The sequence below is a fragment of the Lampetra planeri genome, chromosome 39 (genome assembly GCF_965212315.1).
Source record: "Lampetra planeri chromosome 39, kcLamPlan1.2.h2, whole genome shotgun sequence".
Lineage (NCBI taxonomy): Eukaryota > Metazoa > Chordata > Hyperoartia > Petromyzontiformes > Petromyzontidae > Lampetra > Lampetra planeri.
In genome coordinates, this window is record NC_136145.1 from 4,090,926 (window position 1) to 4,117,606 (window position 26,681).

General features: G+C 50.4%; 1 protein-coding gene across 1 annotated transcript; it reads left to right on the plus strand.

Moving 5' to 3' along the window:
* Nucleotides 1-108: 108 nt before the first annotated feature.
* On the plus strand, nucleotides 109-23,030 carry LOC144731398 (uncharacterized). Its single transcript, XM_078612415.1, is given in 16 exon segments — nucleotides 109-283; nucleotides 3,196-3,398; nucleotides 4,995-5,382; nucleotides 6,018-6,503; nucleotides 7,210-8,017; nucleotides 8,947-9,062; nucleotides 9,629-9,769; nucleotides 11,319-11,435; nucleotides 12,412-12,504; nucleotides 12,506-12,622; nucleotides 13,193-13,366; nucleotides 13,949-14,357; nucleotides 15,329-15,428; nucleotides 16,636-16,856; nucleotides 17,929-18,083; nucleotides 19,005-23,030. Coding segments are annotated over 16 exon segments (3,999 nt in total). The 5' UTR covers nucleotides 109-253; the 3' UTR covers nucleotides 19,446-23,030.
* The last annotated feature ends 3,651 nt before the right edge of the window (nucleotides 23,031-26,681 follow it).

Genomic DNA, 26,681 nt, shown 5'->3' on the forward strand with positions numbered 1-26,681 from the left:
AGGGAAGATTTCCATTAAAACGGCGTGGAGGAGTCGAAATCTTTATGACGTCACGGGGGGGGATGACGCTTCCCCTTAGTAAGATGGCCGCTCGTCGCGATGTCTAAAACGACCACAGCGGCTCTCCCTGCGCATCATGGCGGTCGCCACGGTCTTTGGTTGAGCGCCGCTACCGCGAAGGCTTGAGGAGGCGGCTTTTAATCGGCAGGAGCAGCAGCAGCATCGCCGAGCCGAGCCCCAGCGACAAAGAGCCATGTCGCTGCGACTCGCCGACAAGATCAAGGTATGCGGGAGGCTGCATTTGACGCCCGGGAACGAGTTGAGGTGCGGGCCCGCAGGCTTTTTACGGCGTTGCCTGAATTCGCTGCGGAGTTTTAGTGCTCGCGATCGGCGGGCCTGGTACGGTAATGGGGGGGGGTCGTGAGCGGGTTAAAGAAGTCGTGTGTCGCTAACGCAGGTAATGCGTGGAGACAAGTACGGTGTTGTGGCGTTGTACGAAATGTTCGTGCGTACGTAGGATGGCTGTTTCGTAGAGCGAGATGATTAAAATGTACGGGAAGTGAAGCGTTGTTGTGTTGGGGGTGAAGGGCACAGGTAGCAATGGAGGTCTTCTCTTTCGGGGTGGCGTGTGTAGCGATGGAGCGTGTTGGGTGCGTGTGTGTTAGCATGGTGTAGTAACTCAAGGTGTGTGTGTGTACTGGGATAGTCAATGTGTAGGGGTGGTGTGTGTAGCGATGTAGGGTGTTGTGAGTGTGGAGGGGTGGGGTGTGTTAGCATGGTGTAGTAACTCAAGGTGTGTGTGTATACTGTGATTGTCTATGTGTAGGGGTGGTGTGTGTAGCGATGGAGAGTGTTGTGAGTGTGTAGGGGTGTTGTGTGTTAGCATGGTGTAGTAACTCAAGGTGTGTGTACTGGGATAGTCAATGTGTAGGGGTGGTGTGTGTAGCGATGGAGCGTGGTGTGTAGGGGTGGTGTGTGTTAGCATGGTGTAGTAACTCAAGGTGTGTGTGTGTAGCGATGTAGTGTGGTGTGTAGGGGTGGTGTGTGTAGCATGGTGTAGTAACTCAAGGGGTGTGTGTGTGTACTGTGATAGTCAATGTGTAGGGGTGGCGTGTTTGTGGGGAGCGGTGGTGTGGCGGTGAGCGCGCTGCGCTGTGAATCCTGTGACCCGAGTTCGATTCACGCTCACGGGACCACAACCAGTGACGATTATCTGAATCGGTCCTGGGCCTCCCGTAGGTAGACTTAGCCTCAAATGACTACCTCGTACGGCGTGTAAACATCGCCACTGGGGAGACAAAGACGGCCGGGTGTGGTGCTGGCCACCCACCCCCTCGTTTGCCGTGCCGGCCTTCATAGGTGCTCGCTAACATCAATTTCCCCAGTCTGTTAAAGCTATACGGGGGATCTTTGTCTGAGTGGTGTATGGAGATGTGTATTTGGGTCAGTCTGTAAGCTGAAATATAATTCTGGAAACCGTACATGTTAATGTCAAAACTATAAGAACTCTGTCATCTAATTTTGACCCCCGAATAATAATCATAACAGTAAAAAGACAGCTAGCACCTTCCACAATACATTATTGCAATGTAATTTAGAACCTATAACAGTTACAATGTGTGAACAACTATTTGAATTCACATTGAAACCAAAACGTTATCTGTAAAACTGTGATTTTTAAATGCACAACACATAGCAATTAAGAAACTGTTAGAAAAAAGAACAAGCCTCATGATTTGACTTTAAAACATTGTTTGGGTCTGACTTTTAGATTGGCTTGAACAGTGAGTTCCAGAATTCAGATCTAGAAACACAGTCACTGTGTCGCCCGTGATGTCCCCAGAGGGAAAAGTGGTAATCCAATGTTTGACGAGATCACTAGAATGTAGAGAACAATCAGTTCTGAAAGATACGTTTGTGCCAAGTCTTTTATCGCCTTAATTGGGGCGCCATGGTGGCGAGATGTTAACTACCTCGCCTGGTATTCATGAGGTCGTGGGTTCGATCCCGACCCAGACGCCTGCTGTACATTTGGAGTTTGCGGTGTTTCTCTCCACGTGGTCGCGTGGATTTTTCTCCGGGTCCTCTAGTTCCCCCCCCCCCCCATATTTATAATCATCATGCGTTTGGAGTATTTGTTTTATACATTTCCACATGATAAGCCACTTCGTTAAGCTATCGTTGGTGGCCAGGCCGCTTCTGAAAAAGCGCGATGTTGCTCAGTGGACCTTACGTGGTAAAATGCATAATAAATAGTTTTAATTCAGAAGTAAAACCTCTCTTTAAAAAAGGCTCTTGCTCTCTGTGGACTCATAGTAGTGATTTATAACTATAAAAAACATCTGTCCTGTTCTGAGTGAACGACCCCTCATGTTCTGTCAGTCATGGGAGTTATTCGACCATACTTCACCATCCTGGTCAGTGTAGGTTGGTGAAAGGGGGAGGGCCAGGAATGTTGTAGATGTCACTTGCCACTGATGATGGGAAGTGTTTTCACTGACACGTATTGACTTTAATCATTATCAAGCATGCACCATTTTCTTAAACATTTGTTGCTCGACAACATTGACTGTTTACTGGTTCAGATACAGTCATCGCTTGATTATACAGGGGGATGTGGGTGTGCGAGGGGTAACCCGAATAAAAAAAAACATTTATATTGCAAAACATATTTAACGTATTAAGCTATACAAATGTATGTATTGCCTACCAGTGTAGATTGGGCGCGAAGAAGCAAAATTTTACCATTTTTATTGTTAATCAAAGTAATCGGTTTACTTCATGATGTGGCACTTGGGGGCTCTAAGTTAGTGACATCGACGAGTGAAGAGCAGCTAATGATTATTAAACCAGCGCTTACGTGAAAGGCAGATGCAGAGGATGACGTTCAATCCGCGACCCATGCTATCTACCCACGGATAACCCAGAGTTAATTACTTACAGCTTTCCATTGTGTTTTCGGGTTGTACCACGTGTTGTTTGGCATAATGTCTGACGTTTTCGAACCCAGCCCTACAATAAAACATTGTTCATCATGGCGGGAAAAAAACGAGGTTTCAACCAAAAACACTCATTCGAGAGCTGGTGCAGCACAAGTGTGAAAATCAAACGCGGTATTTGTACTCGTCATAGAGTTGTTCTTGCGCGAGATCGTGATGGTGCCTCACGAAACAGCCTTGCCTCTGTTGCCCCCAGGATAGCCGCCTCTCGGCCGAGGTGGAGCCTTTCGTGCCGGCGGGGTTGGTGGTGTTGCCACCACGGCTGGGGGATGTTCACGGTGGCGTGGAGGCCGTCAGTCTCGCTGCCGGGATGGAAAGGCCGCAGCACAGAATGCTGCCCAGCTACCAGCCTGACTACTACCCCTACGTGCAGCACCACCCTTCCTCACCTGCCGACGGGTACGGTAGGAGAATAGAGCTCGCAGGTTTTTTTTTTTGCACAACCCCGCAGGTCAGATGGATTGCAAGTTCTAATGCCGGGAGGGGGGTCGATTCGGCCGTTGGTCAGTCCAAGGAGGGACTCTGGCCCGGTGGCTCAGGAGTCGGAGTTTTGAGCTTGCACTGCTGAGATACTGGGTTACAATCTGGGTTTCAGCCATCCGTGATTTAATTAAACTTAGCAGTTGTATCAGCCTGATCTTCAATGGCTTCACAACATTATGCACGTTTGGTTTTCACTTGAGCTAAATTGCAGCCCTGCAAATTAAAATAGTTGGTTTGATTGACAGCTGACAACAAGAGCTTTGAAAGTTGTGCCCCTAGTATTTCTCATGGGACGACACATTTAAAAAATAAAATTGGGTAAAAAGGCAAAACTAAGATTACCGCTTTGTGGAAAGTGACCAGCAGTTGTCTTGTTGAAATACTTTCCCCTTGCCATAAAAACGTGGAATTTCACCACTTACTCTTATGAGCACCGTTCTTTGCCCCTTTGAGCTGTTAACCACTTTGACATTTGAGTAGAGCTGTGTGCTTCTATGGGATTCTGCTGTGTCATTGTGCACTTAAAATACGCTGTGTCATACTTGAATGTGTATGAATCATCATTGTTATTGTTTGCATGGGCATGTACAGCCCTGTGTCAATCTGCTGCTTGATAAGGGCCTCTGTGCCTTGTGGGTCATGGGGTAATTTGACCATACTTCACCACACTGGCTAATGTGGCTTAGGGAAGGACCGTGATCAACATAGATGCTTGGGTATAGAAGTACAGAAGAACAATGCATTTTGGTGCACTGCCATCTGCTGCCTACCACATTCCCACAGAAGCCTATAACAACCTTTAATGTGCATGGTTGTCACCCAATCCTGCTTAGCTTCTAAGATATGATTAGATTGGCTGTATTATGGGTGCTTTAGTCATATGCATTCACATTTAACCTTTCACATATTTTTTTGCAGCAGTTGACATACACGCAACGTAGAAAATAACCTCATTGAATACGTTTATCTCTTAAATATTACTCTTAATATTGTTATCGTGATGCCAAATTTCCAAATGTCCAAAACATAAATGTAAATAAGCAGCCCTGCATTTGCTTACTTGCTGACTCACGCCAGAGCTGCCTCCACTAGAGGGAGCTCGAGATGGTATTTGGTTTACTCTTCCATGCTGACCAGATGTGTTAGTAGAGGTGGCGTACCCAGACTTTACCCCACCATACGTGACCTGCTATTTATACTGCTGCATGGATAGAGGTGGGAGAATTTAAGAAACTTGCGCTCTTGTTTGAACTGTTATACCAGGAGATCTTATCGAATCAAAACTGTCAACCTCTGAATCGGGCGTCCAGTGCGCTAACCACTACACTAAGCGAGCTCCTCCCGAAAGACCATTGAGAGATAAATATTCAAATTAGGTACTAAACCAGATGTGCTTATTTCAAAGACACAATCATACATTTCAATTAATGAATCGAAGCATCGTGAAATAACATTTCTCTCTGTGCACGAACAATTATTTACATCTGCACCGCCCCCTCGCTGTACCCTCAGCTTGTGCGTGACGTACGATGCCGGCTATGACTGGCACCCGCCGCAGCAACCGTACTCGGACTACGGCCGATATGGCTACACCACATACGCCGTGCGCTACGATCACAAGGACCCCAACAAGGGCGTCTACGCGGCTACGCCGACCACTGGGCCAGAGACGAACGCCCTGGGCTGCGGGAGCAGCACCGTTCGAGCACCAGCGGCATTGGCCTGTCAGGCGCCGAGCATCCTGACACCCGACAAGACCGCCTTGAGGACGCCGAAGGCCGAGAGGTCACGGGGAAGAAAATCTGGCAGTCAGGGGTCGAAGGCGGAGGGCAAGGAGAGGTCCGCGGAGGGACAAGGCATTCTTGATCAGAATGGGACGATGCCAGCCTCTCTGCCCGAGGTTTGCCATAGCACACCTCAGTGAGCTTCTGTTTGTGGATCTCTTACTGCTCACATGCAGCTTACTCTGTCCTCTGGTGGATGAATTGCTCCTTGTTTTGTCACTATTGTTTCTGTCTCTCTGCGATTTCTGCATATCTCTCTTGTTATCTAACCTTTTGGAACTATAATCCAACTGTTGTTTCTTCTGAAATTAAGGACTGGTGGTGATTACGATCACATTGTTGGAGTTTACATATTTTGCTCGTTAAATTAACGGCAAGCGTAGCCCAGCCTCTTGCTATGACCTCGCATTCCCAGTCGGTAGCTTACATGTAATCATCCCCTTGTGTCAACGACACATGTGTCTGTTAAATTGGACATGTACGTATGTTGAATTTTTTTTGCACCAGGTGCAGGGGAGGCCAACAAACGAAACACAAACAATGTACAGCCCTTTTCCATTACCATACCGTGTGGCTCATGGAGGTTGTTTTTTCATACTTTACCCTGCTGGTCAGTAATGATTCATGAAGGCAGAGAGACCTTGGTCGATACGAAATCCCTTTGAATAACGAGGCTAACAAAACTTTACGTCCGCTCATGCACTCGCTCCCATGTGATCTCCTGCCCCTGTCTGCTCGTTTCTGTCCCTAGGGCTCCAGATCGACTACTGAACCCCAGGAGCCACACAAGATGTCTGGAATCAACCCCGACGTTGCACACAATCCCAGCTCCACCCCCACAGCCTCTCATGGCCAATCGGCCACCGTCCTCACCCCCCCACAAGCACCGTCCAATCGAAGATCACCCCGCGACGCAACCACCAACGCAGCCACCGCCAAAGCAGTTACCGCCAAAGCAGCTAGCGCCACCACTTCTCCAGAGGCCGCTGGCAGTCGGGCACCACCGACTCTGTGGAATCGCTCAGAGGAGCAGGGGGAGGTGGCGGCGCGTGGCAGTGGTGGTCCTGTAGCGGCCCGTGGTGGGAAGAGCAGCCGTGGCCGTGGCGGTGGCGGTGGCGGCGGCGGTGGCGGTGGCGGCGGCGGCGGCGGTACAGGAGTTACGTGGATGCAGCAAGGGCGGACGTCGCTGGGGAGCGAGCGGGAGTGTTGGCGTGCCCCGGCTCGCGTGTTGTCCAAGGTACGACGATGATGGTGAATACGCTGGTGAATGCGATGGTGAATACAATGGTGAATGTGATGGTACATGCTAAGCATGGAACTGTGCCATCTTGGCCACTTTGTGCCATTTAGCAAGTTTTGTTTAACAATGACAGTAAGGGATTTTCAAACTGTACGTAATATATGAAAATGGCTCACAAACCCTGTATAATTGGGTGAACTACGTTATTATGTTCATTATGGAGGCCCATTAAACAGTGTCTGTCGCCACGAGGCATGCAACTTTTCATGGATTAGCATCAATCTTTAAACACAGGATACTAGCATTAATTCACATGTGTGAGAGTCAATTATTTCCAGTTTGCAATGTGTTGTATATAATAAAAGTAATGACAATGCCCTCTTTACCAAGGAAATCTTCAGTGAGTCTCAATACTTTAACAGGCTGGTCCTGCATTGGTGTGTTTGGCAATTTATTTTCACAAGTATTTGTCATTTAATTGTTTCACGTAAACCCTGCAGCCTTGGGGACACCTCGTTCACCAGTGCAAAATTGTTTCTTGAATCGGCTCGTGAATTAAAATCTCAAGAATGCATCATCCCACGAGGATTGGCAGTTTATTACAAGCCTAATGACAAATCCAGTCAAATGCTATTGAGCCATGCGGCCTAGCCGTACACGGTTTATGGGCCTGACGTGTGCGTGTCTTTCCTGTCGCGTGAAGGCCGGTGAATCCCCGGACTCCGGTATCGGCTCCACTCCCAATGGAACGCCCTCTTCCACCTCCTCGCCCTCGTCGCACCCGTCGGAACGGCGGCCCCGGAACGCCGACGAGAGGAGGAGCAGAGGCGCGCTCCCCGGGAGGGGAGACCCACGGAGGAGCGACGCCCGAGCTGAAGCTGGAGCTCACAGTTCCACCCGGGGTCCTCCGGCTCCTAGGGTGGAGCCAGAGCCCAGGGACGGAGTTCCACGTGGGAGAGACGTGCAAGACAGGGCTGATAGAGGAAGCAAAAGGTCCCGTGGAGGGGCCGGCAGAAGTCCATGTGACGGAGCTGACAGAGGGTTCCACGGCAGAGCTGTTAGAGGTTCTAATGGCGGAGCTGGCAGAGGGCCTCACAGCGGAGTTAATAAAGGATCAATAGATGGTGCAAGCAAAGTGCTCCCTGATGGAGCTAGTAAGGGATCCGGTGACAGAGCTGCTAAATGGCCCCAAGGTGATGATAAAGCACTCACAGATGAGGTGAGTAAAGGGCTGCCTGTTGCAGCCTTAAAAGAGTCTCATGGTGGAGATAGTGGGTGGCCTGGTGCCAGGACACCAACTCGAGACTATGCTGTCGCCCGCTCCTCCGAGCCCAGCGATGAAGGCGGTGCCCTCGCGGCGCCCGACCGCATCTCGTGGCCTGAACTCGGAGCTGCGCGAGGAGACCGGTCGTGGTCCCTGGGCAAGGACGGTGGCGCCGCAGTGAATGGACCTCGCCCTCAGCACGGAGCTCTGCCTGGGGACCGGACGCTGCCCACCCCTCCCACCCCGAGTGAGACAGCGGGGCGGGGCGGGGGGCTTGATTTTTTAAAAGAAAATGCTCAGTGAGATATTTGGGTATAGCACGTAGGTCATCGCAGCGACTCGCAATGCAAGTGTGATCGACATGGTTAGGTTGCAGGTTGAGCAAGTCTTCTCTAAAGCTTTCACCACGCACATACTACTGCGGGTATCTCCGGGAATTTGTGAAAGTCATCTCCTGAAGTTGCCCGCAGTAGTGCGTGGCCAATGAATGAGATAAGAAATCCTGAACATGCGGCATAACCCGGAAAACCGCACTCAGATACTTTGGTGTGCATCGCAAGCGATAACAATGCTCCCCTTTAATTTAGGCTCGATTTCCTGGCTGTACACACGAATGTCATCAACGTTTGCCATGCGTGAACAGGCCTTGTTCCAACGCATGAGAAATAAGACCTGAGGTGCACTTTTTAAATTACACTAAAATGTTGCTCAATCTCTTGCATCTGATCTCATACGCTAAGCAGGATTATTCTTGGGGAGTACTTTGTTTGTAGACTGCCCAAAAATATGAGGTGTTATCGGCTTTGGTTGCCAGGTGGTAGGGAGATCACTGCACAGCAAGGTATTTATTTATTCTATCACCGTGGCACTTTTGACTGTTATCCCCATTTATCTGTATTTAATGGAATCGGCCAAACATCCAAAGGCAGATTCCCTTAGAAAAATATCCCTGAGACTCGCTGGGCAAATTAAGAGCGTTTATCTAATGTTACTTGCCCATGCAGTCAATATTTGTCAAGATTTGAATCCGACCCAAAAAAGCGTGCGTAGTATAGAACGCACGTGCGCTGGATTGATGGTAGCTGGTTGCTCCCACCTGCATCTGTGTACGCTGCACACACTCCCCCCTCGCTCTTCTCCTCTCATCTCTCACGCCCCCTCCTCCGCCTCCTCCAGCCGTGATGACGTGGGCGAAGGTGGCATCGCGGCCACCCCCGCTTCCAGCGCCCCGTGGGCCCCCTGTTTCACAGGCGGCATGGACGTCGACATCCACCAGCGGTCGTGGGCAGCAGGTGGGCGGCAGTTTGGGACCCGGATCACCGAGTAGAGGTGGTACATGTACATTTTGTGTGGCTTATTAGGAGGCTTGTAATGGTTTGATCTTCTTCCTGTGTACGGTTGGATGAATTGTAAACCTATTGGTTTATGTCCAGATTCGTTAACCAGGATGTGCAGTGAATTGTACTCCACCCCACCCAAAGCCTATTGGAAGCTCTTGGAAAATAAAGTGTGCGTGTATGTATGTTGAACTTCTTTCGCACCATACACAGCCAACCGTGCAAATCGGAGGTGCGGGGGAAGGTCAACAAATTTTATTTATAGGCATAGCGCCGTTGCTTTTAAAAACATCGTACTCACCGCAGAGAACCGTAGCGACACGACCGCACTCTATGATAGTTGGCGCAAAACTGTGCCACACACCCTCCCGCATGGCCTTGTGGGAGCCTCGGCACCGATAAAGTTCAAATTTTTATTTACTCTTGTGTTGTTTTAACGTCATCGGAACGGGAAAGTGTTAATTTGCGTGCTCTTTTAAAAGGCGGCTAATTCTTCTCCGTCGGCGTGTGGCTCCTGCCAGGCCGAGAGCTCGGATGAAGATGACGGCGGTGGCAGCAGCAAAAAGAAGACGCAGAGGAAGAGGAAAAAAAGCAAGAAGAAGGCGCCCAATACCACCGTGGCCGAGACCCCCCCTCCGCATGTCGAGCCGCTCAGATTTCAGGTGATGGCGCGGTCGGGGGAGTAGTGGAGCCACTGGCTCGCAACGGCCTAGCCGGCACGGAGAGCACTCAGAGGTTTAGCGTTTGTGATCGGGCAGACAGCAGCGTGTATGAGTGTTAACATTCCCTTTGTAACAACAACAACAATAATATTGATGTATGCATATTTAAATTTTTCGCACAGTACGTAGCCAACGCGCTAATCAGAGGTGCGGGGGAAGGGCAACAAACTAAACACGTAAAGCAGTTCTAAAGAAGTGAGTTATCATTCCAGATTTAAAAGTGCATAGCTCCAGTGGCTTCCTAATATCGGATGGAAGAGCGTTCCAGACTGCCGTAGAAGCACATTTGATGGTTCTTTACAGATCCTTTATTTTCTATGTGCAGAGACAGATAAGTGAAGGAGACATTGTCTGCTTATTTATTTATTATAGTAAGTTATAGGATTGGTCAAATCTCACTGGCGCTCTGCTGGCGGCCTCAGTTGTGCCATTGTTGGACTCATCGTTGGTGCTGGGCCCTGGTTGATTGTTACCGGGCTGTACCGCGGTGTTGTTTTGTCTTCTCAAACTTCACAATGTAGGAGACTCCTTAATAAGTTCTGAGAACCCATGGGGCTTTCCTGGATATATGAGCATCATTATAAAATTTTCTCACAGGTCACCCTTGCATTGGGGACATGGTTTGTTCCTATCATATGTCCCCCGATTAGCACGGTTGGCTATGTACGATGTGAAAGCAGTTCAGCATACATATGACAAAAATCTGTCGGCTAATTCAGTTTAAGGTGTTGTCATTCGCTGCTGATAATTATTTAGATGTATAAGGCACCCTTAAACAATGGATCTCAGAGCGCCACGAATGTGAAGACAGAAATAAGTGAGAAGTAACTGTGCAGAGAGAGATGAAATGGACACGATAGAGAACTAGAGAGGGAGAGAGAGAGTAGGCCTTGTTAAACAGGTGTTGGTCTTCAGCCGGGACTTAGGTCTCCATTGGCTGCGAGCTCCTCGCCTCGAAGGGCAGGGAATCTCAGAGCCTGGGCGCCGTGCAGACAAAAAGTCCGGCCGTCACCGCAGGTTCAAATCCTTGGAGCGCACGTTTATTCTGAGTAGGGCACGATCAGTGGAGTGGAGTGGTGTGTGTGGCTGAATCAACTCCTGGATGTGTGGTGGAGCAAGGGCATTGAAAGCCTTCAATGTGGGTTTGAACTGGAAGCCAATACAGAGCACAGGCGAGATGTGGTCTCGAAGAGGAGTGCGAGTGAGCATACTGACGGCCACATATTTGGCGGACTGTGGACTACCAAGGAGGTTACTCCGGACTCCGAGTAGCAGGACATTACAAGAGGCATTTCGCACCTACGATTAGCACGGAAGTTCAACATACATTGAACAACATAGTACAATCAAGACGTGAACTAAACGAGCGCATGACGCTTCGACTGAGGCTTTAAATAACCAACAAACAATGCTTTCACTCCCCACGCCCTCCTGTTCCCTGTCCCTAACAACTGCGCTCACCCACACCATCACCTCTTCTTGGGATCAGGACGATGAGGAGTTCCCTGGGCTCTCGGCCTCGTTGGGACCTCGTCGACTCCCGATGGCCCGGCCAGGGCTCCCGGCAGCGGGGACCGCTCAGCAGCCTCAAACCTCTGTCCCTAAGGTAAGGGGTCAAGGGGGTGGCAGAAATGGGCATTGCTTTGCCAGTTCGGATATTTTTGTTTTGTTGAAATGTTATTCCAATTGTGCTGTCGGCTTCGTGTTACGAGATGAAGGAATGTCCATCCGAGGTGCCCTCACGGCGCAGCGCTTCGCAGAGCAGTTCCGCACAGGGTACTGTTCAGAAACGGCCCGTGGAAGCTGATTCCACAGAGCTACTTCTGAGAGGTCCCTTCAAAGGACCTACTTATCCACACTTGGAGCGCTGCACTTTTCCAAGTGCCCTGCTATAGAGATGTTCATCACATGGTAGTCAAACCAAAATGTGAATACTTAATTCTCCCAGCTGGAATTTTTGGCAAATTAATTGCAAACCCAAATTGAATTAAGTTTTCTCTTTTTGTGTGTATCGGGTCATTAGTGGCCAGACCGAGACCAATTAAGTCCCCACACTTGAGAACCCAGCTTGTCATACACGAATTTAACCTGAATTCGAAATCAATGTTCACAGTGGTGCTGACTCACTTCGCTTTCAGCAGTATAGGTCACCTGAGCCATGGAGCCACCTTATGCTTCACTTGTAAGTTTTCTGTTGGGCCTGGAGCGTAAGCAGGGTTGAGTAGGCTTGAGCGATGTGGGGTGGGGGGCAGGAGATGGGAGTACAGTAATGGATTGTGGAATTTATCTGTATGAATTTGAGTTTGCTCGAGTATTTTTTTGGATACTCCTGTTTCATCCCACACGTTCAATACTCGTCAATCGAATAGTCAAAACATTGCAGTGCAAACCCTACTTAAAAGGAGCCTTGAGAATGAGGCTTTCCTGGCTATGTGAAAGGACATCATCAACTATTGATCGCTGTGGGCAGCCCACGTGGACAACCGGTGGCTGGCCGCTTGATGGATACCGCTAGTTGCTCACTTCCGCTAGTAGCCACCAAAGGAGGCGAAGGGTACGGGACGCCGTTTTCTGCCCTGCAGAAGGGCTCTGGCAAGAAGAGCAAGGCCCCAGTCACGCTGGATCTGGGGGACGTCCTGGCCACCTTCGAGCGGCAGCAGCACGAGCAGCAGGAGATCGCCGAGGCGAACGCTGCCGCCGCCGCCACCGCCGCCACCTCTAGCTCTGCGCTGCCGACCTCGCATGGTTCCACGCACCTCGCCACGTCCAGGCCCGCCAAACCCATCATCTCTGGTGAGTGCGATTCACTGTCGTCAGAAACCACGGTGTCCGTTAGTCCTCTGCCCAAAGCCAGGTCCTTGGCTCAAACTCCCCCTCCATTGTGTCCGACCTCGAGCATTCTTCTTCATTTCACTGCAGAGCATCCTGATGTTAATCTCCTACCTAACCCTTCTTTCAAATGAAAGTACACAAATGAGAAGGGAAAATTGTAACCCAAAAGAATCTGTCCTATAATCGGCTTGCGACCCTGAATCGTGACCATGTATCTATTCACCAAGGGCATGAATTGTTACACTCATAGTCTTCATGTCACACTGAATATCTTCTAGGTAGTCCGGCACATAATCAGTATCCACAGCCAAAGCAAGAGATGTACTGGATGTGTTGTGCCAAGTGCAGAGCTATTTTCCTGCCGCGGGTAGACTGGCATAAGCACGTGGCTAGTATCCACAGTCATAGCGAGTGGTATACTGGATGCGGTGTGCGGAAATATTTAGCAGTTCACCGACTCAAGTTAAGCCTTGCTCGTAACTGTCCACTTCTGTCCCACAACTCGCCTTCTCCGCGGTGGGGGGTGCACAGTTGGCACGGCCTCAGCCCCGCTGCCTAAGAAAGAGACCCTGCTGGGCTCTTCCAAGAAGAGTGGGCGGGGGGGGTCCTGCGCCACACAACCCGCTGGACTCGAGCGCTCCGGCCGTGAAGCGCGGCAAGGAGCGCGAGACACCGCGCGCCAAGAAACCCACAACGCTGAAGAAGGTGAGGGTCAGGGGTCAGAGGCCGCCGCCGACGCATGGCTCCGGACATGTATAATTTATATTTAGTGATTTACTTACCATTTTATCTATTTCGGACTCGTATCGTTTTTTGTATTGTTTGCTGCTATTTTTACCTGCTAACCCGCCCGTACTGGACATCTGTGAAAAGAGCGTCATAGCTTCTCGGTTTGTATCCTCAAAATTCGTTATCCCAATCGTGATTAAATTGGGTTTTCAAGTCTCGCGATTTGATGGTCGCAGCCGAGCTATCAATGTATTATGTAGAGAGACCCGTGGGCTCCCCATAGAGACACGCAGACTTACGTAGACACCCAAAGACTTGCACGTTGTTATAAAGGAAGCGTCGACATGCATTCTTCCGTCAGCTTTTAAAGAAGGTGAGGATCTGACCTCGTAATGGGGGGCTCCTTTAGGGTCGTCCCCTTCGCCAGCCGCTGCCCTGGGGCAGTTTGGCCCCCGATCCTGGTGGTGGTGACGGTGTGGGGGAAATCGCGGGCGACGCTGCCCCCTTGCTGCCGTGCCGTACCGTTGCCTCTGTGCCGTACCCTCCGTGCGCCCCAAGGTGATCCTGAAGGAGCGCGAGGAGAGGAAGAGGCGGCGTTTGTGCGAGGAGCGAGGCCTCGTGTACGTGCCCGGAGGCGACTCGCCGGCTAGCGATGCCGACGCGCGCAAGGATGAGGGTGGCGAGGTCAAGGACGAGGTCAAGGACGAGGTCAAGGACGAGGTCAAGGACGAGGTCAAGGACGAGGGCAAGAACGAGGGCAAGGACGAGGGCAAGGCTGAAGAAGGCACGGAGCCAGTGGACGCCGACAACGACGACGAGACGGAAGCCGAAACGGAATCGGAGCTGGAGACGGAGCAGGAGACGGAGGCGGAGTCGGATGCGGAGCGACCGATGGGGGGCTCCCCCGTGGACGTGGAGCCTCCGGACACCCCCCAAGACAGCTCCGCCGATCCCAACGGGAATCAAGGTACCGTGGTCGATGAGCGACGTGACACGGGGCATCGGTTTGTCGTTTGAAATCGATTCTTAACGATCGTGGATGATGCGTGCAATTGCGCACGCAGGAGTCTCTTGTGGCCGATGCCAATTCTGCGTAAATGTTTTTGCCAGTGTTTCATTCGGTTTCGTGGAGTGAACAACTGTAACAAGCGCCCAGAACGTATGAGGAACGATACAAAATAGACCCAAAAAAAAGCTATTCTGGAATCGTGACCCCCAAGTTGTGAGGTCAAGGTGCTGATGATGGCATTGCGGATTGCGGGGTGATGTGGTGCTCTATCCACTGCTGCATGAATGTGCTATTGCCGGGCAATAGAGGATTATGCAGTTCGGTTCTGTATATTGATTGGTTATACAGTAGAGAGGCCGTCATCCAGCAGTGGACTGACACGGGGTAGTATTTTTGTCATGTATTATTTATTAAAAGTTTTTTGTATGTATAAGGGGAGTGGTGATTTTAGAGCTAGTGTGTACTACACTTTAATTCCGACTTCCTGGGTTCGATTCCCAGCCACTGTAAACGTCGGTGACGATTGCGTGAACCGTTCCTGGGCCTCCCCTCGGAGGCCAGCGCTGGGAAGGCAAAGGATGCCAAGCATGGGTCCGGCCACACCCCCCCCCCACCCCCTTGTGCGCCGTGCCAACCATTAGAGGTGGTCACTAACAGCCCCTTGCCATAACAGCTAGAAAAGGCTATTCGGGGGGGATCTTTGTATTTATACACGTGTTGTATACAGATGTAAATGGAGCCCCTCCCATTAATGGTATGAATTTACAGGTTTCCTTTTCAATTAATGAAAGATGAACTTCCCGTAACTGATTGGCCTGCCTAGATGTTGCCACGAACTGCTTTCTTTCCCCCTTCTCTCTTGCGAGGCCCCCGTGTTGTTCTAACGCCCGTCTCTGTACGTTGCTGGTGCTGCTGCTCCGGTGTTTTAGCCACGGACGTGGATGACGATGGGCGCGAGTCCCCGTCTCCCGTCGTCAGAGCAGAGCTCCCGCCGCCAGGCCCCAAGATTCACAGCCGCCGCTTCCGCGAGTAAGCGTGTTTTAAAGGGAGGGGGGGGGGCACGGGGGTGGGGGGGGTGGGCACTGGGGTGGGGGGGTGGGCACTGGGGTGGGGGGGTGGGCACGGGGTGGGGGGGTGGGCACGGGGTGGGGGGGGTGGGCACGGGGTGGGGGGGGTGGGCACGGGGTGGGGGGGGGGGTGAGCACGGGGTGGGGGGAGGGGCGCGGGGTGGGGGAGGGGCGCGGGGGTGGAGGCACGGGGTGGGGGCATGCGGCATGCGGGGTGGGGGGCAGACGATTCTCTCCTTCCCCCACACAGGATAACCACACACTCGTGCTCCTATATTGACACCAGAAGGAGGGGTGGGTTGAGTCACAACCCCAACCGTTCATCAGGTTCACCATGATACCTTCTCTGCTCTAATTCATTATGGCTCACACCTTTCCCGCACTAACATGATGGGCTGCGCTTTGCTTGCCCCTCGGCAACCTGTTGATGCTGACATTCCCCCCCGTCCAGCACCAGATTAGTGCGGCGAAGATGCTCGCAGCGACGGCCAAATATCGCTTGAATGCCGTTTCGAAGTGGTGGCACTTTCGTGTCCCCCGCCACCCCCCGCCGCATGCCATTCGCTTGGGAAGTCGCGTGGTCAGACGTGGCGCGTGGACCGCTATGTCCCACGCCCCTAACCTACAGCGGTGGGAAAAAATAAAAACACAACCCTGACCGATAATTGTTTTTTTATCCTTTTATCTGGCACACAATACCTGCAGGTATTGTGGTCTATGCAAACATGACTCCTTGTAAAAGAGGTGTCAGTTTTGTTGCCAGATAAAAGGGTAAAAAAACAATTATCATATTTTTTACTGGCAAATGAGGTTCCAATGGTGTAAATGCTTACCCCGAGCTCTCATACTCTGATGGTGCATTGTCTTTGAGTTGTGCGCCTTTTGGCGTCATCTGGTGCAACACCATGTGAGACTAGGCTCTAAGGAAAGCTGTCTCGGGTGTGGACCAATCAACTTCAAGGACAGTGCATACATTATCAGAGTTATGTTTTTTGTTTGCATTACGACTGCAGGTATTGTGGTCTATGCAAACGTGACTCCTTGTAAAAAAAGGTGTCAGTTTTGTTGCCAGATAAAAGTGTAAAAAAACAATAATATTTTTTTACTGGCAAATGAGGTTCCAATGGTGTATACAACCCTGACCGTCGAACCGGCGTTTCCTCCACCAGCTACTGCAACCAGGTGCTGAGCCGTGAGATAGACCAGTGCGCCAGCGCGATGCTGCTGGAGCTCGTGCGCTTCCAGGAGCGCCTGTTCGAGCGAGACCCCGAGCGCGCTCGCCGCAAGCGCCGCCTCGTCATGGGCCTCCGGGAGGTCACCAAGCACCTGCGCCTGCGCAAGCTGCGTGCGCTCATCATCTCGCCCAACTGCGAGAAGATCCAGGCCAAAGGTCGGCAAGGGAAGATGCGCGCGGGATAGGACGGTAGCGGGGGTCTGAACTAAAACTAAACTTTTTTTAATTTTACTAGGTAAGGCCCACTGAGCTTCGTAGCTCTTTTTGCAGAAGCGACTTTTTCGTCACGAATGATAGCTCAACAAAGTGGCTTATCACGTGAAAACGTATAGCAGTCAAATAATCGCAACACACGTTTCTAAATGTGGAAGGAAAAACCAGAGGACCCGGAGAGAAATCCACACAACCACGGGGATAGCAGCAGTCTTGGTCAGGATCGAACCCCACAACCTCCTGTATACCCGGCGAGCTGGTTAGCATCTCGCCACCGTGGCACGGTGTGGGTTAGGGGTCAGGGGTCAGTAGGCAGGCAGGCCACATGTTTGAATTATAGTGGTAAGTAATTGGCATGTGCCCATGACCAAGTCACCTGGACGCAACCGTTCCCCGTCAGATCTGGAACCCAAGTAGGGTTGAGCCCACATGGATTGGCAAAGCGCCTGCGTGTGTACGTTTGGGGACGCAGCAATCTTATCGATCCGTGAATTAAAATTGATTGGTATGCTCACAGATAAATGCCTGGAATCGTGCTCGTTGTCGCTGATAAAATATTATTTTGTAAATGCTGTTTACATTTTATGCCAATTACATATTTAGGGAAATATAAGGAATGATGCAAAACACTGTACCCAGGTCACTCTTGCAAATAAGACTATCTTGATTTCTTGAGAGCTTACCTTGTTAAACAATATAGGCTAGACAATTTACAACACTCGAAATATGTCAATGCACATCGCCCTGTTTGACAATTTCTCGCGATGCCCATGCCTTGCTTTATGTACAGATGCAGCTGCATTTAGCACACTTTTCTGTACGTCCACGGTGTATTGTGTGTGTGTGTAGGTATATAGCGGTCATTGCATTTTGATTTTGTCAATCTGGTGACTTTGGTCACTCTTACTTCGAGACTCATCCTTGCTCTCTCGAATTTCTCACCCGGTTACACGAAACAAACCGTTTGAACGTGTGTGCTGGCGCGCGGTGATGGCGGTGGCGGCGGTGGCGGCAGGCGGACTGGACGAGGCCCTGCAGACGGTGATTGCGCTCGCCAGCGAGCAAAGCGTCCCCTTTGTGTTCGCGCTCAACCGCAAGGCGCTGGGCCACTGCCTCAACAAGAAGGTCCCCGTGAGCGTGGTGGGGGTGTTCCACTACGGCGGCGCCGAGGTGACCTCGCGCTCGCGCGCCCGGCACAACCGTGTGTCGCCCAAAATGCACCCCTCACTCCACTCCCACCCAAAGCCTATTGGAAGCTCTTGGAAAATAAAGTGTGCGTGTATGTATGTTGAACTTCTTTCGCACCGTACGTAGCCAACCGTGCTAATCGGAGGTGTGGGGGAAGACAAAAAACAAACAACACAAAACTAATTTATAAATTGTAAAGAAATTAGTTTTCAATCTCGATTTAAAAGTGCATAGCTCCAGTGGCTTCCTAATATTGGAAGGAAAAGCATTTCGGACATCCGCGGAAGCACACCTGAAAGCACGCGACGCAGTGGCTTTGTTTGTTCCAGGGAATCAACCCCAAAATAGGATTAATCCCAGATAGTGATGATAAAGTATACTATGCCACGACGTCTCTTGAGCTGGAATGATGCCTTCGGCTTATGACCAAATTCACTCTGAATTGGGCGCGAATCGGTGTGATAATGGTGATCATAATATTCTTGTTGTGGATTCTGGTAGTAATATTAAGGGTGGTGGTTTTGTTAAAGGTGACTGTGATGATTGTATAGTCATTTCAATCCTGGTGGCGGTGTAAATAATGGTAATCGTGTTGACTGTTTCAGTAAGTGATCATGGTGACAGTGGTCGTGTTTTTGGTGTTGATCGTGATGATGGTGGTGCTATTATTGATCGCGGACGTGAATGCGGCAGTGATCGCGATGACGGAGATGATTGGTACGTGACGTTGACGGCATCAGTGACGGGAGGGGGGGTGCTGTTGGCGGTGGTGACTGCTATGACTCAGGTAGCGATACCGGTGGTGGTGCATAGGCCGATGACGGTGTCGATCGAGCTTGTATTTACGCCACCCTTCACTTTCCTTCCCCACCCCCCCCACCGCGTTGCTGCCCGGGCACACAGACGCACTTTCAGCGGCTGGTGGCGCTGACGGAGGAGGCTCGCTCTGCCTATCGCGACATGGTCAGCTCACTGCAGCAGCAGGAGGCGGCCGCTACCGGCGAGTCGACGGGGCACACCGAGGACCCCCTCGAGGCGTCCGCGTCGCCTCCCTTGGTGCCCGCGCATGATCCCACCGCCCTGCTGCACCTGCTGAGGCTGCCGCAGGGCCACAGGGAGGAGGACCCAGCCGAGGGGTCCGTGCGGTCGCCCGGAAGGAATGCACGTGGCAATGCGGAGACGGAACGACGGATGCCCGCCGCTAGTGGTTGTGGTGGTGGTGGTGACGATCGTGATGAGGGCGATGATCGCGGTGGCGTTGGTGGAAAACGGCCAGATACGAATCTCTGCCAGGATGGCGTTACCGCAGTGTGGAGTGGGGCAGGGCGTGGTGGAGTTGGATAGGGTTAAGTAGGGACATGTATAGGCCAGTGTTGTGTAGGATTAAGGTCAGGTATCATGGGTTATTAATAAGGTAGAATAAGGTAGGGTGAGGTTGGAGTTAGATAAGTTAGGGTAGGGTTAGAGTAAGGCCCGGTAGGGGAAGTTTAGGGTAAGCTATTTGAACCTGCGAAAGGTAGTGTAAGATGCTAGAGTAATGTGAAGTAATATTACGGAAAGTCTTACCGAGTGTCAGGAGAATCCGACATTGGGATGCTTTGGCCAGTTAAATTTTTTTGTTATGTTTATTTCCTTATGATAGGAAATCTGGGGGGGGGGGGGCGGTTTAAGAAAGGAAAAAAAACATCCATGCATATGAAAGAATAACACCCTAAGATCTCCCCACGTTCAGGAGTTCATGAAGCCCAATTGCTGTACTGTCACTTGTTGGTTAAACTGCCCTGGAGGTTTTGGAATTTCACGAATCCTATGCGATTCACCTACGCTTGTCTCTAAAGTTCTGCATTACAGATGTAATGCAAGATAGCCTCTTTGATTACTATGGCAAGGTGTTGTGCGGTAAGGTAATGGCACTCCGTGTTAGTGTAATGCAGGGTGGTAGAGTCGGAGTTAAACTGGCTAGCGTAGGGTGGAGTTCATTAACCCTTTCCCATTCCGAGACGCCTGCAAGTTTGCAGGGTGGGTCCCGTTCACCTCTGAATCTCGGAACGTGCAAGAGGCTCGGTGTTAATTTTATAGAGGCATAGCGCCGTGGTTTTGAAAGACATTGTGCTCACCGCAGAGAACTGTGGCGACACAACCGCAATCTGTGATCGCTGGCGCCAAACTCTGCCACTCGCCCTCCCGCATGGCCTTGTGAGTTATTTTATCTTCGTTTTCCTTCCAGTTTTATTTTGACGATGTCCACGTCGGTCATCGGAAAGGGGAAGGGTTTATGCGCAGGTCGGAGCGAAGAGGCGTCGAGCAGAACGTTTCCTGCGTAGGATTGTGTACAGTCCCATAGGGCGAGTAACGGTGGTCCGGAGAGCAGGTAACGTGATCGATGGGATGATGGAGCGGTGTTTGTCATGGTGCCGCCTTCCCGCGGCAGTTTCCAGCACAGGGCAGCGCCTTCCCGAGACTTCTCCAATCGCCCTCCAGGTCCACTGACGATGACGACGAGTGAATGTTTCAGACTTTTCTTGGCGCTGCACTTGCAGCGCCTTACAAAGTAAAACCCCTCGCGCACACAGGCACTGCAGGGCTCAGCATAGAATACGCCGAAAGCCTGTGGGCACGTTATGCCTACGGAAAGAGCTTTGAGTAAATCATGTAGTTATATTACTGTAATTGTGCTCAGAAGGTTTTCCGCAGATGTACATTGATGGTGTTTTTTTTTGTTTGTCAAAACGATGTAACGACAAGCCGTTACAGGAGGGCATTCAACGATCAATTGTACCCACGTGCAATGGTGTCACGGTGGCCCTGGCAGCTGTCGCACTGAAGTTAAAACGGCCACGCTTGCATTGCGAGCACATAATGACAGACCCTTGCGCACGTGCGTAGGAGAGTGGCGAGCAGAGATGGCAATCGGGTACGCGATACCCGTACCCTACCCGATACCCGACTACCCGTACCCGGCCGGGTACGGGTACCCGTTTGCGAACCTGGTGCTGCCGGGTATGGGTACGGGTAGGCCGTGAGTCACTGGTGAGTAACCGTTTGTCACTCATTTCTCAACGTCTTGTCTCTTCTCACAATTCAAGTTCCTAGAATCAACCCACCCGCGCCTGCAACATGGCTTCATCACAGAGGTTACAATCGAGTACCCGATACCCATACCCTACCCATACCCGGCCGGGTATCGGGTAGGGTACGGGTACCTGTTTGCGACCCGTACCTGGCCGCACCAGGGTAAGGAATCAAAACCCGTTTGCGACCTCTGGTGGCGAGTAAAGGAATTGACCCCCACGGTGGCGAATTGTTAACTCCCTCGCCTGGTGTGCAGGAGGTCGTGGGTTCGATTGTGATCCTCATGCCTGCTGCTGTATATTTGGAGTTTGCATGTTCTCTCCGTGGTCACGTGGATTTTTCTCCGGGTCCTCCAGATTTTCCCTCCACATTTACAAAACGTGCATTTTGGGTATTTGGCTGCTCTAAATTTCCAAATAAGCCACTTCGTTGAGCTGTCATCGGTAACCAGGTCGCTCCTGAAAAATTGCTCAGTGGGCCTTATCCGGTCAAATAAAAAGTTTAGTTTTGGTGAGCCAACACAGAGGGCCGCATGTTCCCACATGGCTCGTAAAGCTTCACTTCCAGGTACAGCCACGGCTGCTGCTGTATCAGCGCTGTCCATGGTTCTGGAATTGATGGGCATGGGAACATGAGGTTTGGGAGGGCCCAGGTGTACACCAAAGAGCAGCAAGCCATATGCCGTGTTCTCTCACAAGTAGGGTTGCTATGATTCACTCTCCTCCCCCTGCGATGTTTGTGTGTGTCACGATTCGTTATTATGATTTGGTTCGAGAATCAATATTTTTTTTAGTTTCCTTGTCTCGTTTTCGCCCTTGTGTTCTCTTGTTTGTTCACTTAACCTAAAGGTAAAATTTGCATATGATTTATATTCGTAGTCTATTTTTGCGTGCACGTAAGAAACTCTGTAACTCGATTTAATGTAATTGTTTATTTGCCTGTTCAATTGTTGATATGTGGCTCCATGGCTATGTGTTCCCCACAACTTAAAAATCATTCCCATGTGCCGATACCCGTGGCAGATGCGTATGGTTTTACATGTGCTTCTGCTGGTTCAACAATGTGAATCCCAGCAGCGGTCAAGAGAATGAGGCTCGTCTTTGGTGAGGCAACGCCAATGAACCAAAGCCATCTCAGCGACACAACACGTTTTTATGGACGTACGTTGAACCTTTTTCGCACCGTACGGTGCCAACAGTGAAGTTGTTGCGATGGCGCCGAAGTGGTTTAGCGCGCTCTGCACTATCAACCAACTGGCCATGGCCAACACTAGCCGAGAATTATGTCTGAAGGGGTCCCTGTCACCCCCCCTTTCACCAACCCACGCTGACAAGCGTGGTGAGTTGTGGTCGAAGAACGGCAGTGAGAAAGTGGGGAGGCCTTCACTCAGCAGTGGGATTGATAAGAAAGTTTGGCAGCGCACAAACGATTTTTTGACGGAATTTATTTTAGCGTTACAATTGTGCTTTTATTTTACAAAATCTATAAAAAAAAAAGACGGATGGTGATGCATGAAATCGTGTAACGATAATTATGTCATAGGGTGAGTACTGGTAATTATGGTAATACTGAATCACTATTAAATTTGACTAATGCACTTATTCTGTCCTGTAATTTGCAAGAGGTAGGGTCGGGAACCTTGTTTTGCGTTTGTTTATTTTTTCTTACCGCAGTCAGCAGCGTTGATGCGCTGCGGATTCAGCATCGCAAAAGCACAGGGCATTACCGTGCGGGACTGTACAATCGACAGCGTAATGGCATAATGACTCGACGCCGCATCATGGATTTTACAAGTGAAACACAGAGACGTCAATACAAGTAATGAAAATGTGAAATAAAAAAACCTCAAATCTTTAACGCGATCTGTGTGGTCCGTTTTCTCCTCGCCCTTCGTCGTCGGCTTCGGGGCCGTCCATAAATGACGTCACGCACCTGACGGGGGGGGGGGGTCTGAAATTTGTGACGATGGGTGACGGGGGGGCGGTTTGAGAAATGTGACGTCACGTCAAAATGTGCAACTTTAAATAGAGACAACACGTTCTACTTAATTAAATAGACGTTTTAAATAAATGTTTTCTCCAACATCAGAGTGCAGCGCCACATTAAATACGCACTACAATGACAATAGTTTAAAGCGATTTGAAGCATGTTTAAAAAAAGTTTGGGGGGGGGAGGCAGAGCTTTGTGACGTTATGTTTGAGGGGGGGGGCTGACTCTGTGACGAGGGGGGGGGTGAAAAATCGTCCAAAATCGCGTGACGTCATTTATGGACGGCCCCTTAATCGTCCTTCCATGCCCACCGGGTCGGCGGTGGCTCCGCACACGGACTGTGATCCCCACCACTGGAGGCGAGGAGTTGGTGGGTCACAGAGACGTTTGGAAGCTCCCTGCGCCGTGGGGCGTGGAGGTGGCCCCCTGAGATATTTCGATGGGATTGAGACCCCAAGTGTTGCGTGAACACTCGACTTCCGAGTGCGTTGGCACGTACGACACCAGGTTTTGACATTCGAAACTTGGGTAACGTTAACATTTAATGTTATTTCATAACCAACAACACTCAACTAAAGGCTGTTTTAGACTGTAGATGGTATTTTAAAATACAATAGCATGACATTCCTAAAATACCTGTGAGATGCATTCTTAAAGGAGATTACCTATCCTAACCTGAAATACTAGTTCTCACATCAGATTAAAGTTGCACTATTAGTGTTTTTGGTATTTGATAAGAGGTGGGAGCGGTGGCGCAGTGATTACCGGAGTGCACCGTGAACCAGATCATCTGAGTTCGATTGACAGCCATGGTTATCGAGCATCGGTGGCGAGTGATATCCAAACCACAACCATTGTGGTGAAGTATCGTAAACTGAACATCTGTGGGAAAAGACCTGTTTAGCTCATCGGATTCCTCCAGTATAAATGAAGATTCTGAAACGACATCCGTGACTGAGGAGGCAGCGTGGGGAGGCATTCGTATTGTTAAACTGTGCTAATACACTATTGTATTATTAATCTACGAATAAACATTGTATTATATTGCTAAACTACTAATACACATTCTATTGTATTGTTAAACGTTGTGGAGAGCGGTTCGTGCTATGTTTAAAACCCAGTGGCTTGACTTCCATTCGCCGAAATTACGATTTTACATTTCCACGCCTGGTGCACGCCTTCCGGATGAGTACAACGACTCTTACGAACGAATTCGGTTCCAGAGGTCTGTTCCCAAGTCGATGTTTTACTCCTGCCGATTACAGTGTTGTATGGCATGTACACTAAAAGTTGTATAATCTGCTGCAGATGTAGATGCCACTGGTTCTTCATGTTCTGCAGATGTAGATGCCACTGGTTCTTCATGTTCTGCAGATGTAGATGCTACTGGTTCTTCATGTCCAGCAGATTTAGATGCTACTGGTTCTTCATGTTTTTACAGATGTAGCTGCCACTGGTTCTTCATGTCCAGCAGATGTAGATGATACTGGTTCTTCATGTTCTCCAGATGTAGATGCCACTGGTTCTTCATGTTCTCCAGATGTAGATGCCACTGGTTCTTCATGTTTTGCAGATGTAGATGCCACTGGTTCTTCATGTTCTCCAGATGTAGATGCCACTGGTTCTTCATGTTTTGCAGATGTAGATGCCACTGGTTCTTCATGTTCTGCAGATGTAGATGCCACTGGTTCTTCATGTTTTGCAGATGTAGATGCCACTGGTTCTTCATGTTCTCCAGATGTAGATGCCACTGGTTCTTCATGTTTTGCAGATGTAGATGCCACTGGTTCTTCATGTTCTCCAGATGTAGATGCCACTGGTTCTTCATGTTTTGCAGATGTAGATGCCACTGGTTCTTCATGTTCTCCAGATGTAGATGCCACTGGTTCTTCATGTTTTGCAGATGTAGATGCCACTGGTTCTTCATGTTCTGCAGATGTAGATGCCACTGGTTCTTCATGTTCTCCAGATGTAGATGCTACTGGTCTCTTCATGTTCTACAGATGTAGATGCCACTGGTTCTACATGTGGCATCTACATGACATACGGACAGGTTTGTTCGTATCTCTGAAAGTTCGTAAATCGAATGTTCGTAGGTAGAGGATTCCTCGTCCACAGATTCATCATTTTGCTCCACGAGGTCGACAGTTCGACTGTGGCTCAATGCTTCCCCACACTTGGCCTCATCGCTCGCCACCATGAATTCTTCGGCGATTGCTTGCCGCCGCTGTCGCGTTTGCAGTGGTGCGCGGACAAAAATAACAACGCGAATTCAACACATTCGTCAGTAACATACATATTATATAACAGGTGAAGATGTGTGCAATGTGCTCTAAAGAAGGGCCCATTATTGACCAAAATGTCACCTATTTTAAATTGTTTACTTTTCATCCAGGGTAGTGTTATCGACTAACGTGTCGAGTCGGTGTTTTACTGTTCGTAGTGGGCAGTGCTTCCCAGAGCGTGATCCCCCGATCACGGTGAGTGTCACTCAGACTGGTGGTGAGTGTCACTCAGACTGGTGGTGAGTGTCACCCAGACTGGTGGTGAGTGTCACTCAGGCTGGTGGTGAGTGTCACCCAGACTGATGGTGAGTGTCACCCAGACTGGTGGTGAGTGTCACCCAGACTGGTGGTGAGTGTCACTCAGACTGGTGGTGAGTGTCACCCAGACTGGTGGTGAGTGTCACCCAGACTGGTGGTGAGTGTCACTCAGACTGGTGGTGAGTGTCACCCAGACTGGTGGTGAGTGTCACCCAGACTGGTGGTGAGTGTCACTCAGGCTGGTGGTGAGTGTCACCCAGACTGATGGTGAGTGTCACCCAGACTGGTGGTGAGTGTCACCCAGACTGGTGGTGAGTGTCACCCAGACTGGTGGTGAGTGTCACCCAGACTGGTGGTGAGTGTCACTCAGACTGGTGGTGAGTGTCACCCAGACTGCTGGTGAGTGTCACCCAGACTGGTGGTGAGTGTCACCCAGACTGGTGGTGAGTGTCACCCAGACTGCTGGTGAGTGTCACCCAGACTGGTGGTGAGTGTCACTCAGACTGGTGGTGAGTGTCACCCAGACTGGTGGTGAGTGTCACTCAGGCTGGTGGTGAGTGTCACCCAGACTGGTGGTGAGTGTCACCCAGACTGATGGTGAGTGTCACTCAGACTGCTGGTGAGTGTCACCCAGACTGGTGGTGAGTGTCACCCAGACTGGTGGTGAGTGTCACCCAGACTGGTGGTGAGTGTCACCCAGACTGGTGGTGAGTGTCACCCAGACTGGTGGTGAGTGTCACCCAGACTGGTGGTGAGTGTCACCCAGACTGCTGGTGAGTGTCACCCAGACTGGTGGTGAGTGTCACCCAGACTGGTGGTGAGTGTCACCCAGACTGGTGGTGAGTGTCACTCAGACTGGTGGTGAGTGTCACCCAGACTGGTGGTGAGTGTCACCCAGACTGGTGGTGAGTGTCACTCAGACTGGTGGTGAGTGTCACTCAGGCTGCTGGTGAGTGTCACCCAGACTGGTGGTGAG